Source organism: Aphelocoma coerulescens, chromosome 7, assembly GCF_041296385.1.
Source record: "Aphelocoma coerulescens isolate FSJ_1873_10779 chromosome 7, UR_Acoe_1.0, whole genome shotgun sequence".
Lineage (NCBI taxonomy): Eukaryota > Metazoa > Chordata > Aves > Passeriformes > Corvidae > Aphelocoma > Aphelocoma coerulescens.
Window position 1 is genome coordinate 25061968 of NC_091021.1, and position 19454 is coordinate 25081421.

The window sequence follows — 19454 nt, forward strand, 5'->3', positions numbered from 1 at the left end:
AAGCTGGGGAATCACAACTTAGAACAACTTTTTATTTAAACAGTTCAGTCCAGAATCACTTTCTTAAAACGAGCAAAAGGCTGCCTGTGTCCCCCTCTCCTCATTCATCTGTAGAAATCAGTCATGTCTTGAAGAAAACACACACCCCCCTCCTCCCCCATTCCCTGAGACAGCAGGGTTAATCCCTGGCAGTCAGCACAAGCTTCACCCTCCACTGACAGAAGCAGCACATGCCATGGAGCAGGTCCTAATATTCAGCACGAGGCCAGAGATGAGTGTGCTGAGGCAGATATCTGCCTAAAACAGGCAATGCAACCTTACTGGTACACAGCTACATTACCTAGCTTTAAGGTGGTAACTTGCTCTTTTCCCTCTTCTTCCCCATGTCCACAAAACATCAAGATCTGTCAGGATCTTTTTTCCTCATGGCCAAACTGAATACCCAAGAGCCAATCTGTGAGTGATCCAAGTAATGGCCCAATTTGCCAGTGATCAAACTCCTAGAAATCCAGACTTTTGGAAATGGAAAACTGATTGTTCAAAGCACTCTGCAGCTGCTGAGGAGTTGGCTTTCTCACCAGTTCTGCTTTGGGGACCATTATCTGCTTTTTTAAACAGAACAACTGTGGAAGCTGACATGCTGAAACACAGCAGAATGATACTTGCCCATGTCCATTCAGTCATTGGCAAAACCAGGACTGACTGCAAATCCTGCAGGCTGCCAGGTGTGCACTGCACATCTGTCACGCTGTCAGACTGCTTTCTCATCCTTTGAGATGAAACATGCCAGAGATACAGAAAACTTCAAGTCTTTTATTTTCAAAAACTCAAAAAATAATATGTGATTGCTTTTGGTTTTTCTTTTTTAATTAAAAAAAAAAATCTCTTAGCTGCCATCTCTTTTGCTGTCACCATTTACTCTTTGAAAAACTCCTCAATACGCCGCTTTTTTTTGGGACTCACTGAACATGTCTCTGCTTCTCTGTCTTGCAAAGCACTGCCAGAGTCAAACTCACAGCCAGCATCAGCTGCCTCCAAAAACAAAACATCATCAGTGTCATCTCTGCTCTCAGAGAAGGTCTTCTGGAAAAGGTCATAGATCGTCTTCTGCTTTGGATCTGGCTGAGGAAACAGAACAGAACAGGATCTGCATCCACACTGTCGTGTAAAACACAGTAAGCAAAATCAGAGGACACTCCCCTTACAGTGTGTATAGATCATACCATATATGATACACACATATATGTATCTCGTACATACACACTCAAAGACATACATATGACATGGAGGCTAAGAGGCCTCCTTGCAAGTAGCAGGCTTGGAACCTCTGTGGAGAGTCCAAGTCAAGGTGTGGATCCTGGGAGGAGTTGAACAGTCTGGTCTGCGGCATTAAAGGCAAAACAGGTGTAAGGTCACCTGTGCCAATCTAGATGTACACAAGCCAGAGCCCATTCAGCCTCTCCCAGGGACCACCAATATTCTTTCAGGTCAATTACCTTAGCATAGTAATTAGTTGACTCAGCTGTTTCGGAGAAATTGGTTTCTGAAAGACCAGCTTCGCCCAGCACTTTGATTTTCTCCTGAATCATTGGCCTAGGAGTGATAAACAGATCTTACTGAAAGGAGAAATGTATCATTAAGGACACTGCTTCATTTACTATGTGTAGATTAAAAAAGGATACAACTGGGTATAAAGACAGCTTTTCTACCAAAGTTTGTTTGTTCCTTAACCCTGTCCTGCTCTTGTTTATCATCACTTGCATGCTGTCTTGGGACATCAATCAATTAAATTGGTAACAATCAGAGGATTTGGGGCTATAAACATTTGGAGAACACACACATCCAATAGAGAAACTAGTTGACTGAGGCAACACCAATGGTATGAAGTCAGAACAAGAAGATGCAGCTAAAAGGGGTTCCAAGTAGCCTGTGTGCTCAGTTTCCAAGGCAAGCAATGGTAAGCCCCAACAACAAATGTATCAGCATTTCAAGGATAACTCCCAATGTACAGCAGGAGAAAGAATCCATCACTGGCCCAAAAGGCCAAGAGGTCCCAGCCACACCTGCAGACTGGGCACTGAAAGATCCAAGGCCACGGCACAATTAATGCATTTACCAAATAGCCTCATCCACTTGTTCTTTGTCTTGTCTTGAAAAAGATGCCACTGTCCTTTTGAGAGCTATATTTCTTCCCCATTAAGCACTAATGACTGCACAGACAGCATTTCACAAATAAAGGCAGAATTACTGTCATTAACTTTCCATGAAATTTGGGTGATGCATCAGTTTCCAGATCCTTGCATTGTAGGGTTATAATTACTTGCCATCATGATATTCTGGGAACTGCACAAGTTCACTTAGTTCATTCATTCCTTTAAACAAGGTAATAAAGATGTAATTTTGGACTTTAAATGAACCAGCTGGTGGATAATTTCTTTCCATCATTTGCAGGTCAGTTTCCTTGCAGCACTAAAGATTCCTCAGATCCTCCCTGCCCCCAGATGTCAGATTCCCCAGTCCTAAGGACTAATTTTCACTGGTAACTCCCACTGCAGCCAAAAAGGCTCATACCACAACTATCCAGAGGTGGGTCAATAGCACCTTTTTAATCCATCTGAAGGGCTCACTGAAGAGCAAGAGGAAGGCAACAGCGAAGTCCTCCTCCACAGCTCCCTATCCAAGCACTCAGCAGCCAGCTTGCTCCTCAGACCTGATCTGCAATACACCGAACCATCTCCAGTGTCTGCTGACTTTGGAAGTCTCAGCACTTTACAGTACCCTAGCACAGGAATGTTCTGGGCTGTTATCTAAGACAATTCCTCCTCCTTACAAGGAGACTGGGAAGGTTTTAGATGCCTCAGCTCTCCCAGAATTTCTCTTAAGAGCCCTTTCTTTGTCAGGTAACTACTTTTATTCCTCCTGCTTGTCAGCCACTTAGTCATGTCCACTGCAGCCAGGCCACATCACCAGCTCGAAGCAGCCCTGACTGGCACATATTGATCCTCCCCTCACAGGCTGTGGAAATCAGCACTAGCATTAACCCCTCATACCACGTATGTGACAAACAGTGGAAACAGGTGGCAGGAGAACCAAAGTGTCTGCCTCCCTTCTTACCATAAGTAGTCATCTGCTGTGCCTTTAGCCACCAGGTAGTGAACGTTAACGGAGCTGGTCTGTCCAATTCGATGTGCCCGATCTTCTGCTTGGATCAAAATCTTAACGTAAAAACATGACAAATAAAAAGGGAGAACTGCAACATCTAAGAAATAGTGTAAGCACCAGAGAACAGGAAGATCTGATTTCTTCTGCTTAGCAACTCTTTCTTATCTGGATCCTGTCCAGACCTGTATTCTCAAACAGACTAAGCCAAGAAGTAATCTGGTACACCAGGTTCCCAAAACGCACTGAGCAATTTTCCAAAGTAGAGGTCAGCACTGATGATGGACCCTTTCAGGCCTTGGCTGGGCAAACCCTTAAGAGCTCTGTCAAATTAAGACAGAAGCGTGTTTCCCTTTTGTGCCACCTTCCCCTGCCAGCAAGCTGTGTAAACCAGCCTCACAGGTTCAAGCCCAGGCACCTGTGGTTGCAGAGCCAGCAGACGTGATAGAAAGAAAGAGAAAAACCCTAGAAAAAGTCACCTGCCACATTTCCTAATTACCAACATTTCTGCTCTCTGGGGAACATCCAACCCCTGTCCTCTCCAGGACACTTACCCCTGGGTTCCAGAAGAGCTCTGCAAACACCACCAGATCTGCAGCAGACAATGTCAGGCCCATGTTTGCAGCAGTGAGGGAAAGGACAGCCACAGCCTGCTTCTCTGAGAACTGGAACTTCTGGCACAGAGACTGCCGCTCAGCTGAAGATGTGGAGCCATCAATGCGAATGTGCTCAATGTGCTGTGAAAAGGCAGAAGATGCTGTTTAGAGACCTGGTGTCCCCTTTCTTGTATACTCCTTCCATGTTTTAGTGGATTCCATACCCAATGCTGCCACTGAGCAAAGTCACCAGTGTCGCTGTGGGTTATAGTCTGGAATGTTATCTTAAACCATTCTTCACGCTGCCCCAGCATGACCCAGAATGCTTTAGGAGCACCCATGGAAATCTCACATGAAAAGTTAGACAAACCATTTTGAAGTCAAGAGTAATGATTGGCAGCTCTACCAAGTCTCCCTGCAGTATCTTAGTTCAAAAATGTAAGAGCACCACAGAGGTAAAGGCAGGCAGGGATGGTGGGCTTAGGTAGTCACATTCTCCCTCTGAGGAAAGCCTGGAGAACAATGGCCACACAGAGTAACACTCCTCTAAGAATTCACAAGCTGCAGGGCAGACAGTGGAATTAAAGAACATTAAATACAATAAAAGCCATTCAGCTAATACAAAGTGCATCCTGGGAGGCATTCACCCTGACAGCTCAGCTCCCTTGGTGAAGGGCACACTCAGAAGCACAGCAAGTAGAAATTACCTCTGTCACTAACTGTGACAGACATAATAAACTATCTGACCAGCCATAAATCCAGGGGGCTCTTCAACAGCTCTGAAGCTGGCACAGTGATAAAGTTAAGACAAATCAGTCAGTCACTTACTTTCTTCTTCAGCTCTACAACTACTGCATCCAGCATTATCTTGTGATGAGCAAACACCAGAAATTTATTATTCCCACTTTCCAGTAACTCCAGGATGTATTCTCTACATGAAAAACGAAAAACACCAAAACACTGTAAGATTATGTGCTGAGAGAATACAGACTTTGCTCACAACAAATTTTGAAGATACTGCCCATCTATACACAGACACCAGGAAACAGGCTAGCACAAAAAGCTGCAGTAAAGTGCAAATAGCAAGTCAAGTCTTCCATAGATTAAAATACAGAAAGGCAAATTCCCTAATTTTTTCTTCACCACAGGCAGACAGCTGCCTACATTATACTTGGGTACCAAAGAGAATCAGTTTATTGTATCGTATTTGGAACATGACATCCCAGGCCAATCAACTGAAGCCCATCTATACTTAATTACAATCTCACTCACTCATCTGTATTTCTAAATACACTAAAATAATCTGTATGCAGTTAAACTTCCTGGGTTTACTTGGGATTGTTTTTATAACAGAAGAAAAGATCTCTAAACACATTGATCAGAAAAAAACCACCTTTTCTTGCAAGGGCTCCCACTGACAATTTACTCCAGCTTAAGAATCTAAATTCCTCATCTATTTCTAGGAGTTATCCACATGCATATAGGCTAATGGCCAGTGAAAGGCAACAAGACTCCTTTTAAATGCACTTAAATGAAACATCTAGCTTTTCCCATGGACTAGCAGCACAGCTACAGAACCCATTTCTATGTAGTAGCTTGTGTTACAAGCAGGTCAGCTGGAGCCTGAGGAACACACCTATAAGCCCATACAGATGATACAAATGTCATCTTTTCTTTGGAACAGCAAAGTTGTTGTGAAGATCAGAAATACCAAGACCTTTGCTAAATACAACACATCTTAGGTCAGCAGCAATTGTCACTAAAAAAGACCAAGAAGGATTTCCAGCACTGTATTAAGATGGCAGACAACTCTGCAGGGTTCATAATGTTCAGATTCCCATTACATGACAGTATCATTTAACAAAGAAATCTGGGAGAGAAGTGGGACTGCTGGATTTTAAAACAAATATCAAAGCGAACATTCAGAGCAGTGAGCAGATGCCAACCAACACATCACAATTATTTTATATCTCATTCCCACATTCTATTTAACAAATGGCATGTCATTTCAATGGAAGCAATGGAAGATGTATCATCAAGGGTTAAGACATGGAAAGTGCTGATGATCATAGGACAGTACCATTAGTACAGACAGTACTGTACCTTAGCAGTTTGTACTAACTGATATTTTAAATGCTACTAAACCCCAGAAAAAAATGGACTACTTCCTACCAGAGAGTCAAGTAAACAGCACTTCATGGTTTTATATTCAGTTCATACTTGCAACTGAAATAAAAAGAAGAAAGTCTTCTAACTGTTCACTAACATAAAAGGAAGAAACTCTCCTACAGAAGTGAATGCTGGGACTATGAAGTAGTTCTGTGCCAAACAGGCAAATTTTGTGGCAAGGTCTGCAACTGAAATCACACAGTGCACATCAGTTGGTCCTTATATTTGGAGAGCTGCAGAAAGTAAACCATTTTCATATTATTAGCATACTACTTATGAGAAAGTTATGCTATGACCTAAAGCAACTCCTTTGCAGTCCCAGCAAAAAGGCTAAGGATGAAAGGGCACAGAAAGAAATTATTTCTAGGGAAGAGAGAGTTAAAAGCACACCTGTGGTACAAAACTTTTGCTACTGAGGTCCCATGTGAGCCCTGTGGAAGAGGCAAGAACTTCAGTAGGAGCTTTGAGATTCCTAAAGCACACTACATCTAAAGCTTAGCCCATCTCATAAGCTTTTTGGTTCAGGACTCCTGCTGCAGCAGAACTGCAGCATTTGTTTTCTCAAATTCTGTTGATGCTTTTAGTTTCATTATTCCCCTGCTCCTTAAATTGAAATAGGGTCCAGACCAGGGAATTTGATCCAAGTCCAAAACACAAAGTCATTTTAAATGGTTCAAATGACAGTTTAGATCTGTATCTGGAATGAAATCAGAAGACTTATTCAGCCAAAGAACTCCAAGAGAAGAAAATGTTTAGTGCATTGTAATTACAATCAAGTTTTTCTAGGCTGACTTGAGGCTATGCTTCATGTGCCTGCACTGTTATCTCTAGGGCACTGTCTCCCTGTTCTCAGAAGAAAAAAACACATTTTACCAGGCAAGAATGAGGCAATGACACGGCACTTACACGACTGAGCGGATTTTAGCTTCTGCTGTTCTGCTGAAAAAGACAAGAAGAGCTTCCTTCTCCTGTTGTTTCTGTAGAAGGAAAAGATAAACAAATTTGAGTCTCAAATATGCCTTTTCTCCTTCTTGCTTACAGATTTGGGATGTCTGCTGCTGCCAATAAACACTTTGCTAGGAAAAAAAAATCAGTCTAAAAAAGCACAGCAATAGAGGCCTGGTGGGGAAAGTCTCCTACTCGCCACTGGGTACGGCAGATACTCACACAGTCCTGACACCTCCCTGCCTACCTCCCACTCAACTCCTACAAGTTGGATGACAAGTGTATCACAAATGCAGTTTTAGTTGAGAAAGCGTGTCCCAACTAAAATGGCAAGGAAAAACCCCTAAGTTCTGTAAGAACAGTATTAGCAACCTAGGAGCCTAGAACATGCATTTTCCACCCATACAAGGAAAACAAACAAGGAAAGCAAAAATAAACCCTTCACATTTTTGGCTACTGCTCTGTTCACAACACAGCTCCAATCAAGGCTGTTTTCGTAGGCTGAATGAGTGGCTAGACAGGAGAGTAAGTAGAGAGGCAGGAGATATGAAAGACAATTAGAAATTACTAACAAGAGAGAAGAAAAGAGGGGAAATGGTATTTCACACAAAGGGACAATGCAGACCACTTAGATCAAATCAAGCTGAGCTAGTTTTGATTGTGCTGTACACTCATTTAAAACTGTGCCTTCACATAAGGTATGGCTCTGACCTTCTTGGAACTCAGGGTACTGTTTGTTCACTGATGTTTTTAAATAAAAGTACCTGAAATAGCAATGGCTCATCGTGAAAATAGTTTCTGACTTACACTTTCATATCCTTTGGCCATCTTCTTTGCTTCAGCTGCCAAGACAGCTTTGGTCTTTGCACTAATGCCTTCAGGAGCTACCACAACCATTTTGCGTTGCTTTGCTGGAAGCTGGGAAAGCACATCTGATTTCAGACGTCGGATCATGATGGACTCCTCCAGCAAAATCTTCAGTTCAGTTAAGTTGGATGATCCAGAGTAGTCCCAACCCCATGGCATCTGGGAAAGATCAAAGCAGTTATCAGTGTCAAACCTATAAGAGAACTGCTCTGCAGGTAATCCAAAAGCAGAATAAATTTCCAGGGAAACTGGACAAGGCAAGAACTTGACAGTCCACAGGAGATTTGACAAAAATGGCAATAAGGTAGAAACATACAAACTAATCCACCCAACATGAAAAGATTACTTACAAGTTTCCCTTTTTCCTATCTGCAAGAGCTCAGGGAGGTGCAGGGAAGAAGACTATGCAGAAAGGTGGCAAGGATTCCTGCTGCAGCCCTGTGCCCTGGTATTCTCTCTCACACAGCAAGGTGTTGCTGCTCTCCACCTGCAGCTTTGAGCAGGCCAAAAGGACTCACTGCAGTTCTGTGCATGCACATATACCTCAGCTTTAAGCAGAGAGACACACAAAAATATTCTCTAACGGCACGAGGACAAACATCCTTAACCCAGATGCCTTCACAGAGTTGTTACACTTGTCTGACATGCTAGGTCAGAACTGCCTGTTCTCCACTGTGACCTGACTCCTGCTCTGCTTCCTGACACACTCTATTTCTGCCATTACCGTGTTTGGCTCAGACTCAGGCAAGCCATAAATAAACTGTGGCCCAAAAAACATCACTCCAAACATTGTCTCTTCAAAGCATCATCACTTCAAAGCTCCTCTGAACAAGCCATTCATTTACTCCTCCTTGAAGCACTCCCCTCTGAACCCGGCCTATCCTCCAAGATCCTGTGTGCAGGCAATATACATCTGTTCAGTTAATCTCAGCTCATCACTTCTGCTACCAGTAACCCCACAGCCTATCATTTGCTCTCTGAGAAAGAACAACAGTGGCATCCAAATTGGTACATTCCCCAAAAGAAGCATCTTTCAAACAACTCTCTTATGGAGAAGAGACCAATACAGTTTTAATGCTGAAGCAAGGGAAAAAAAGAAACCCTTCTGCTTAAATTTCACAAATAAGTATAGGGTATAAAGCTACAGGAATACTGAAAACCAAGGTGGGGAGAGAGGTGAAATCTTCCTCATAGCTCTAGTTCTAAGTAATACTGGCAGTGTCCAAAAATACAACTTCTGGTCTTGGAATAACAATCCAAAGTAAACCACTACATATTCCCTCCTGAAATGCACATAATGGAGATGTGAGGAGCCTCAGCACCAACACCTTTGATCAGCTGCTCCGCACTTAGTGTGCTACATTAATTAATAAAATAGATTTAACCTTAAAGATCTATATTGCTTTTGTCTTCCCCAAGAGAAAACTGCTACAACACATAAATGGAAGTAAAAGAGAAAGCTCCGAAGTATTCACTGCATCCTCCATCCTCTCCTAGAATGCACAAGACAAAAAATAAATCACACTAGCCATAAGGTTAGTCATGCTACTGACTGTATTAAGGGGTGGTGCTTTGATGGAACAGGGATGAGAACATGCTGTGGGACAAGGAAGAGGAGGAATCAAAGAGCTTATAAGCAAGTAAGACCTCTCTGATATCTGAAAGTGAATGTTCCTACTTCAGGTTGAGATAAAACAATCTGCAATTCTATTGCCATATTGTACTGATGTGAACCATTAACTGACTCAGATTCTGGTACTTATGGCCATCATTAAACTCATTTGACTTAATATATTCCTACATAATTATGGCACCATCTGATTAGCTACAGTTGGTTCATTAAAGCAGGAAACAATTCAAACCCTAAACACAAAGCCAATTTGAATCCTGTAGAATTAAAACTTTGGCTCTAATGACAGCCCAGTGGTGTAGGGCTGGAGCTAATAAGCCCACCTGGATCTTAGCCAACCCCTCAAAAAACCAAAAAAAAACCAACACTGCTCTGCTTCCCTGAAACCAAGAGTGCAACACAGATGCATCCCTCAGGTCCACGAAAAGCTAGCTCAAGTCTAGCTGGGTTTATTAGCTTTAGGCACTCTGCATGAAAGCTGACATTGCTGAGCCACAGTCTTTATGCTCCCTTTCTGCATTTCTCAGGTTCTGTGGGCCCAGCAGAGCAGATGTACAGAACCAAGAAGGACTGCCCTGGTGCTGTGCCCAGCCTCCAAAGCCCACTGCCCACACTGCTCAGTGCACCGGTAGCTGAGTAGGAGGGATCACCATGATGAGGCTGCTCAGCAAGGCAGCTCCTTGGGCTATCTCGTTCCACTTAGAAGCCCATGTTTTCCCACCTTCCACTTCCATAACAAGCAAATCATACATATGCTTTGTGTCCACGTAGCCAAACTGACTTCAGAAGAGCAGCATCCTCGTAAGAAAAAGGCACACACAGAGCCAAGATACCATCTACTGTCATATTAAAAAGCACATACAGGCAGGCTCCCCACAGTATGTTTAGGTTATGTATTTCTTATGGTGCTGGAACAACTTGCAAACAAGGACACATCCTTGCTCTGTGCTGCACCTAGCTAGTTATAGAGATAATTATTTCTGGAATTATGAAAATTTAGCTTAGTATACCCTAATGTGGAGAAGAAAAGAGAGAAAAAAAGAGGGACCTTTATTTTGCCAAAATACACATCTGGCTTTGATCCATAACATTCCAGAACACATGCTTCCAACTGTGATTTTCTCACCAAAGTGTTACAGCATCTTACATGAGTCAGTAAACTTATTACAGTGTTAGCAGAAGCTGCCAAACTCTTACAAATTCAGAGCATGTGCTCAGATAGAAATTACTTAATATTTGCCAACATCAGCCAGTTTGAAAAATGAATTCACAGCATGTATTTTGGGAAACAGTCTTGGGATAGCTTGTAAATAACAGGTGACATTTCACTTGCTGCATTTTTAAAAGTACAGATGCTGGAAGGTTGAATTAATAAAAAATTATAAACTTTGATAACTTTTCTAATCAGATCTGCCAGATATTTGCAGTTTTCTGTTGTAAAATCTTGAAACAGAAACTAGTCAGACTTTAGTTTTAAACTGAATGGATCAGGTTTGCCAATTTTTCTTTAATCCTCTAATGCAATCGGATTTATTATTAACACCAAAACATGTTTACATAACACCTTTCCTCCTTACAGATCTTCAAAAGCCTTGCAAAGCCTCTCTGGTTCTGTGCAATTCTACCCCCACTCATAATGCTGCCAATTTCAGGACAGACAGAAGAACTTACTTGAGTACTGACAGCAGAAGTACCACAACAGTTCTTCAGAAAGGATACAACTCCTAACACAGTCTCAGGTTAGAGCTGCAGCAACGAATGTGAGGGACACTCTACAGTCATGAGGAAACCAACTACAATCATCCAAACACCTTTTGAATTTATTCATCGCCGAGTGGCAACCCAGTATTCAGCAGTCCCGTTTCTTTCTCTAATACTATCTACATCTTCATTTATAGCAGCCCCACTTCTCCAAATAACCAAATTCTTCCTAGGTTCACGTTATAATTTACTGACATGAACTGTAACAAAATGTCCCAGGTGAACATGGAGAAGACCAACAATGTTCAACTGTCTAGGAGAGGCAGGTCAAACGCAGAAACAAAACTGTACTAGAAACCCTGCCGAGGTTTTGAAGGGAAGCTGATACAGATTGTGACCTCCATGCTGAGTTTCACTGCAGGTTGAAAAGTCATTTACACTGAACATGCTATTACAACCTGGATCCTGTAAAACTATTTTATTTCTTTTATCCAAGGTTCATGTGCCTCATAATTGAAATGACAGCTACTTGGGCAGAACTTTATCCTTAACAGGGCTTATCAAACGCCAAACCTACTTAGACTCACATGCTGCAACTTTCCTTTTTACTGCAGAAAACCAAGAAGATTAAACCATATCTCTTTATTTCCCTCTAGGAAGCATTCTGAAAGGAATGCTCAGAAAGGAATCTTTCCATTTTAAAGATAATGAAGCTTAGCAGAAGATGTGGTCTCTCCCTCCATCCGATTCCTATTATGGATGGAGACCCAGGACTGATGCTCTGTGATTCTGCAGCCTAATGGCCTTACTCTAATCAATGGCATGAGCACATGACTGCCAAAGCCAATTAAGTGCTCCTCTGACTTGCACATTTGGACTTACATAGAACAGCACTACACTGGCTATGAAAGCAAAAGTGGGTATTCAGGTCTAGGAAAAAGGGGATTCAAAGATTTTATATGAGACTGAAGTAAGAATCTTCTTGGTGGAAACTTGGTATATGTTAGCTACCCCAAACAGAAAAGAAAACAAACACAAAAGCCCTACAAATAGCTGTAACTATTTTTATGGCATACACTGATGATGGTCAGTTCTTCAGTGAATATTTTTGAACACTGAAATGGTCATTTGGTGTTTCCAACCATTTTGCTAAACACTCTGAATTAGAGCTGTAGGGAGATTTGAGTCCTTCTTTTGTGTCTATGCAACCAGCACAGAAGATCCTAGAGCCTCCGTGTACAAGAAGCAGCAGCAAAAGCTCTTCTCTTAGCAGTGTGTGTTCCAACACACACAGCAGCTCTAGGGATGGCAAATCCAAGTACAGGTGACGTGCCCATACCTTGGCAGCAAGGCAGACATTTGCTATCATGGCTGCAAATGCTGGCTTCCTGCAAAGCTGGCTTCTTGCAATGGTTGGACTCAGTAACTCTGTGGAAACAACTGCTGAGCAGCTGGCAGAGGGGTTATTTTCAAAATATGCTGAGGATTGCATCCATTTCCTAAATTAGAAGGGGGTGGAATACAAAGATATAGTCTGTAAGTCTTGATTTTTTTTACTTAACTGGAGGTATAAAATCCAAAATCCCAAGCAAAAAAGGCCTTTATCAAACAGTGACTAAGACTAGAAACCGGGTTTTTTTGGTTCGTTGTTTTTTTGTTTTGGGTTTTTTTTGGTTCATTGGTTGGGTTTTTTTGTTTTTTTTTTTTAAATCAACTAGCCCAAACCTGCAGCTGCTTAAAGGCTCCATAGTTACTCTCTGCCTGTTTAAAAAACTCAGGGGGGCAAGACCTGATAAAAATAAGCTCCACTACTGCCTTCATGTCTCAGGTCCACCACTGCAGCACCTCAATCTCCTCAACTTGAGAGCTTTCAAAATGTTACCCTGCAGAGAGACTTTCTCAAAAACAGATGTAATATCAGGCAGAAAGAAGAAGGAAGGAAAGAAAAACCCTCCCCACTTTGCAGAGTCCCAGTTTGCCACTTTCCCACTGAAGTACCTTCCTGGCATCACAGTAGCGCAGTGCGAAGGAGTGGAACTGTGGGAAGAACGTTGGCTGGACAGCGGCGATCTGCGTGTAGAGCTCTGCAGGCCGGGACATGGCCGGCGTTCCCGAAAGCAGGATCACTCTCTTGGCAGCCTGGGAAAGCCAAGCAGGGCATCATAATCATACAGCTTTCAACAGAGCAGAAGTTAAGAAGTCACCCCAGTCCTGAAAGAAAATCCCAGACCTCCCTGTTCAAGTACCCTAAATGGAAGAGGGCTTCACCTTCACAGGTATTTTCCACCGTCACTGCCTGAAGACACTAAAGGACAATGCTTCAAACTTCTAGGGAGTAGGACAAGCCACAGAGTTGCTTAATAACCATCCACATGCTCTCAGGGATGTCCATTTTTACTACATTTACTACTATTTCTGAATCAGCATTTACCCACTAGACACGTTAATATCTTACACCTGACTCAACTTTTCATTTGGCATCAGCTATCACAGGAAAATGACACACCCTCCCAGGTACATCCCCATCTCCAAAATAAACTCTCTCATAATCAACCTGCCACAGCAAGCCAGAAGCACACTGTCTTTCTCACAAAAGCAGAAGAGATACAAAGAAGAAGGATTTTTTCTTTCTTCTTTGTTCATTTTTTTAAAAAATTATACTAGCAGGGAGAAAAAAACCGAAGCTCTCTGAAACAGGGCCAGAAGATCTGATAGCCAATGCTGAGTGTAGGCACAGCTGGCTGGATGCTAGAACATGAGAGAATAAATACAAATCATGTAAGAAGATGGTAAAATGTGTTGTAGGGGAGACAGGAAGAGGGTGGAAAACCTGCATCTAAAGGAGGTGCTTCCAAGAAGTGGAGGAAAAAAATTACACTGTAAGTCTTCAAGATGTACTTCTACCTTCATACCTCCACTATTACCTAATTCTATTATTAGATAAAAGCTATGAATTTCTACTGCTGTAAATTCACATACTGTAGTTAAATTACATGTGCCTTGCAATTTCCTGCTTAGTTTAATGCAGGTTCATTAAAATAACAAAGAGATTGTCGAGTGACATCTGTACCAACCACTCATTCACATTTAAATGAAAAAGAAAATTAAATTCTTTTGTCATTTCACTGAGATCAACAAGTCACCCAGATCTATTCAACTGTTTCATCTACTTACCAACCAAATCTGGTGGAAAAAGAGTTCTGGAAATTATTTCAAGACTCTATCAGCTATTTATATATAGGTTGTGATCAAGATGGGACTTGCCTTCTCCAATAATCCCTATTAAACAGATCAGAGGGAAATGTGATCACCACCAGGATCAGACAATTCCCACGAACATTTAAAAACACAGGATATTTACTGAACTAAGTAAGAGGAGACTGGTCAAACCTTTGAACATGTCAGAAGTAAGAATTAGTTTGCACAAGACAGAGGTGCCTATGCTACTCAAAGGAGGAAGGAGTCACAGAGACCAGACATACCAAATCCCACGAGGAAACAGTGATCAAGCAGCAATTAGGTAATTTTTTTAAATTAAGGTAACACTAGAGGACAACTGAACAGAACCTAGACAATATCTGACACCTTGCAGAAACCTTTGAGGAGGAAACTGGCACTACCCTGAGAAATCTGCTGAAACGCAAGACAAGCAAGTCCCACAAGGGCAAGAAACCTCCAAATTAAACTTGTTCCTCATGGACCAACAGAAGGCAACTGCCAGAAAAAGGAAAACATGAAGGTCACAGGATTACAGACATCTCATGTAAGAAAACTCTGGATCAAGCTAAAGCAAGAACACACTCAAAACAGACCAGGGACATAACAAATGCAACATAAACCCAACTGTGTTGAAAGAGTTTATGCTGTTCTCAAGGCTCTTTCAGAGGGTGTTCCCCAGGAGCTGCACAAGATGAGGTTGATACACTAACTCCCAGTAGTCACAACAGTTAGTCAGGCTCCTTCCCCAATCCCTAAATAGGTGTCAAAAGAGAGAATGATGAAGTTACAGGTTATTTGAACTCTAAACTTGTCCAGCTGCTGCTTTGCTGTGTGTAACTTATTTCTGAACAGACAGGGTACTCAACCACTGCAAGCTCTTAAACCAAGGGTTGTGACATGTCTTCTAATTAACCATTTCAAGCAAACTGAAAAGTAAAAAAAAAAAAAAAAACAATAAAAACAACAACAAAACCAACCAACCAACCCTCAAAAGACACTAACTCTACAAGAGCTGTGGAGAACTTCAGAAATTAATTCCAGAAAATTTCATGGAACATAGGTGGTCTAACTCATTATCCCAAAGGTCCCTTTCAGTTTTAAAACCTGTGACAGATGGAGCTCAAGAAAGAATAGAAGAAAAAAAACCAAAAACCTAGGACAACAAAGTTCCAAGTGTTGAAGGCTGACTTAAATTCTGGATGAAAGAAATAGCTCCGATTCCCATTTCTTTTTCTAGTGGCAACTCATTTTGAATAGATGCCAATAAAGATTTGCTCCTGCAGAGAAGTCTCTGCTGATCACTGCTTAATTCTTGTTTCCTGCTGAACCTTCTGTGCTGCCAAGAATAAGCATGTAGCCTCTTTCTTCAAAGGTCTGTAACAATAATATGGAACACCACCACAGAAAATAAGATTGCAGGGGCCAGAAAGGACTGTCTAACAAAATCAGATCTGTTATCAATTGATAATATTTTCACATAGAAGAACTAATATTAGCTGCTCAGCTGAATTTAGGCATGAAGTTCATGGAGCTGGTGGAGACCTGGTCTGCAGTTCTCATTTACTAAGTAGCCTAAGACAAATGTGGCTTTGTAGCATTACACAATACACCAGCAAGAATTAATTCCACAGCTGTGAGAACACTTACAAAAGTCACTTTTGAAAGTCAAAGAATCATTTAAGAAATGATGGCACTTACTTTAGAGGTCAAGACCCAGCAGCCAACAATTCAGAGGGGAGTAGGCGAGGCAGAGGGGTTACATGACAAACAAATAATTGAACGTGCAAAGAGCCTCATTAACATACAATGACTGTCTCAGTGTTAAATGAATTTCACAGCATGAGCTCTGCCATATGCTAACAGACTGACATACTTTCTTAAATAAGTGTGGCTGGTTCTGGCTGTACAATTACTCCTGTCCCCAGTTTTTGCTTACGGTGTCAGTTTGAACTGCTTAGCTTAAGAATAGCTTATCCTGCAAAATGAAAAATCTGAGAAGGACCGTAATAAAATAATCACCTGATGAAATAGAAGATGGGATAAAGGGGAAGAGTAGCAGCTGCTTTCAGAAGTCTGTTTCTGTACTTGGGCAAGAGATAGAGCTCTGCATTTCAGAAGATGATCCTACAGTAATTATTCAAAAAAATATAAATACTTTTCCCTATTGTTAAGTGACATCTAGACAGATAATGTGTGTCAACCAGCAGTGATAAGCTATGACTGAAGCAAATTAAACTGCCTTTCTATTCCAAAAAGGAAAAGAAATTGGAAGGTAAGAGCAGATCTGAAGATGAAGCCCTGAGGGCCCACAGCTTCTTCAGTTTCAAGATGAAGTTCCTTCTCTCAGCAGGTGACAATAAGGAAAGGTTTATTTATCTAATCCATACAGATCTGTAACACCTAAAGACAGTTCCTGCTTATTTCCTTTATTCCTCCTAATTTTCCTTTATTTCCAGAAATAAAAATTTTTGTGTTCCCTCCTCACCTTCTACCTTCAGCATGAACCTGTTTCCCTCCACTATTTTTAGTTGCTCTATGGCAACAAGCACAAAAGGTTTAGATTCCAGCCACATGGTGTATTTGGACTCCCATAACAAAACCAAAGACCTTTAACCCTGCAAACATCAGGATGTGCATCAGACTATTAACTGAAACAGCAGCTCAATAGGAACAATCAAATTAGTAATATTATCCACACGTTGGAAAGCAATGCTCATAGAGAGCACAAAGAGTATAAGAACATTTAATGCTGCTGAAATTTATTAGATAGTACCTTTTATTTCTCAGTTTCCAATGCAATTCTCCACTACTTATTGTCATGCTTCCAAAAAACTCATCCATTTTTCATTGGGACCTTCCCTAATTTCCATGCCTTGCAGTACTCCATGCAATTCCAGAAGAATAAAGACCATGCAGCACCTTGGCTGGTAAAAATGGGTAGACTCTTTTCCACTCTCGTCCCCAAGAGATCTCACTACAGATCAGTGAAAAAGTTCTGTTTTGTTTGTTCCTTCTCCATCTACATCCCTGAGGCTTTGCTGTTTTAAGGATATGGGTAGTATCTGTACTCCCTCTCCTATGTTTACGTCTCTGAGCCAGTCTAATCTTAGAAGGAAAAAACAAAATGCTTACAAGAAGTGTAATACTATTGACACTTTCTGCCTCTGAGGGAAGCAGATGCAGGGCAGAGGTGAAGGGAACAACCAGTATTGTCAGTACACCCAGGAGAACTTAGTCCCAAACATGAGACTACAGAAAACAGCAAGATGACAAGTAGGTCCTATTACCAACTGCCACAGCTTTGAATTAGGGGCAAGGACATGCCAGGCCTAACCAGGCCTTTTGGTGACTCAGCCAAAGCCCAACACTATGAAGCTATTCTCACTTTGATGTGCATGGAAACAAGACACAAAGACCACTTTGAACACAGCAACCTCTAGCTCTTGAGTACTGTGAGAGGTGCTGCAGCTGGGGACAAATCTCAGGCAGCTGCCAGCACAGACCTGTCGGTGTGAAAGCTGGCTGACTTTGAAAGCAGGATTTTTGCCACGTGACCAAATATCAAAGAACTGTTTTCTACTATAGTTTTCAATCAATCCTCCTCCGTAATTCTGCAGGGAGGCACACAGACTGTGTGCATACTCTGTCACCTGCTTCCATGTAGGCAGACAGAGCAGTCTCCCCCATGTACAAGTCTGCACACCCACAAGTTTGCACATCCACTGGAACATGAAGGGAATAAGAAATATGGCCTGAACATCTTGCTGCTGCTATTTCGCCCTATCTTACTGTTCACGCAGTTCTAAGCTCCTCTCAAAGTCCTATCCACTAACAAGAGTAAATTCAGCATAACACATCTGTATATTTACTCTGAACTAATGACAACCTGGGGCAAGCCATGAAGCAGCGAGCACAGCCACTGCACACATCCAGCCATTATAAAATTTCTTTTTCTGTCTCAAGTAAAACTTTTCTGTAGCTCTGTCAGGGTAGCAGCTATCTATGTCAGAAAAGATACTGAATGCTGCACACACAAAATTTGTGGCTTTTGTTAATATTAAAAAAATGTCTAAAAATTCCCAATTGACAGGTGACATGTTTAATACATGGCTTGACAATTCCATACCATACTTGCCTGCAATATATACTAGAGAGCAGGAAAAGATGAATTATTACTGAGTGGCTAAAAACACCACTTCATTTTGAAAACTGGTCAATGTCAGATATTAAAACTAAAATAAGGCTTTAAATGCTGTAACCATGAGCTAAAGATTTCAGAGGTGGAAATTCAGTTTGGCTGTCTAACAAGACAAATTATAAATTAATATCCAAGGTAATTCATCAATGTACTGATTTAACCCAATTATTGTGCAGTTCTGTATAAACACGTGCAACAACTTATGTATTTTATTTATTATTCAAATGGAGAAGTCAAAAGAGAAGTTTCTACTGAGATAAGAAGAATTAATTAAGTATGGATGGAACTGACAGAAACATCTCTGTCTCCAAAACATTTTAACTTAGATCTCTCCGGTGTCATTATAGATTCATAAATCTTTGTAGTATGTAAGGACCAAGGATCACATTTCTTAAGTAGATTTTTTTTTTTCTGTCCCTAAAGGTCAGTTCAAGCTTTTATGCTTTATGACATCAAGATCCTCATAGGAAATATAAGCAACTATGGCAATTTCAGATAGTTAAAGTAGTATAATGCTAACAGTTAGAAGTGGAAATGCTTAGAAGGTAGACAAACAAGGCACGAGTTAGCTCCAAGGGCTCTGGTTACAGCATTGGCACAGCTGCACACTGTGATCTTAAGGTAGGGACTGAAGTACTAGAAGCAGTTTACCTATCAAGGACTTGCCTACATTTACACATTTTTCTGGTCTCTTCTAAGAGCCCTACTACTGCTCAAATCCTTTTAGAGAAGGCAAGAACAAGAATATTATCCTCAGCAGCACGTTTAGCCACACCTCTGATCCAGTAATTTCAAGGTATCATGTAAAATAATGAAAGTACTCCTGTTTCTTCCCCACTGGCTACTTACTATAAATATGACATAATATAGTTGTTAAATTCAGTATTCAAGTGATGAAAGTTCCTGATATTTTGGCAGTTCTTTCAAATACGAAAACATTGGTGTGATGTGCTGTGCCAGTAATGGTCAC

General features: G+C 41.4%; 1 protein-coding gene across 3 annotated transcripts in view; it reads right to left on the reverse strand.

Moving 5' to 3' along the window:
• Positions 1–54: 54 nt before the first annotated feature.
• Positions 55–19454, reverse strand: part of SMARCAL1 (SNF2 related chromatin remodeling annealing helicase 1) — a 37706-nt gene continuing 18306 nt past the window's right edge. For all 3 annotated transcript variants that reach the window (XM_069020956.1, XM_069020955.1, XM_069020957.1), the window contains exons 10-17: positions 13066–13206; positions 7677–7895; positions 6831–6901; positions 4584–4686; positions 3714–3896; positions 3115–3215; positions 1497–1593; positions 55–1122 (exon numbers count right to left, since the gene is read on the reverse strand). In XM_069020956.1, coding sequence (XP_068877057.1) covers positions 916–1122; positions 1497–1593; positions 3115–3215; positions 3714–3896; positions 4584–4686; positions 6831–6901; positions 7677–7895; positions 13066–13206 — 1122 coding nt within the window. In that variant the 3' untranslated portion in view covers positions 55–915. The remainder of the gene's footprint in view (positions 1123–1496; positions 1594–3114; positions 3216–3713; positions 3897–4583; positions 4687–6830; positions 6902–7676; positions 7896–13065; positions 13207–19454) is intronic.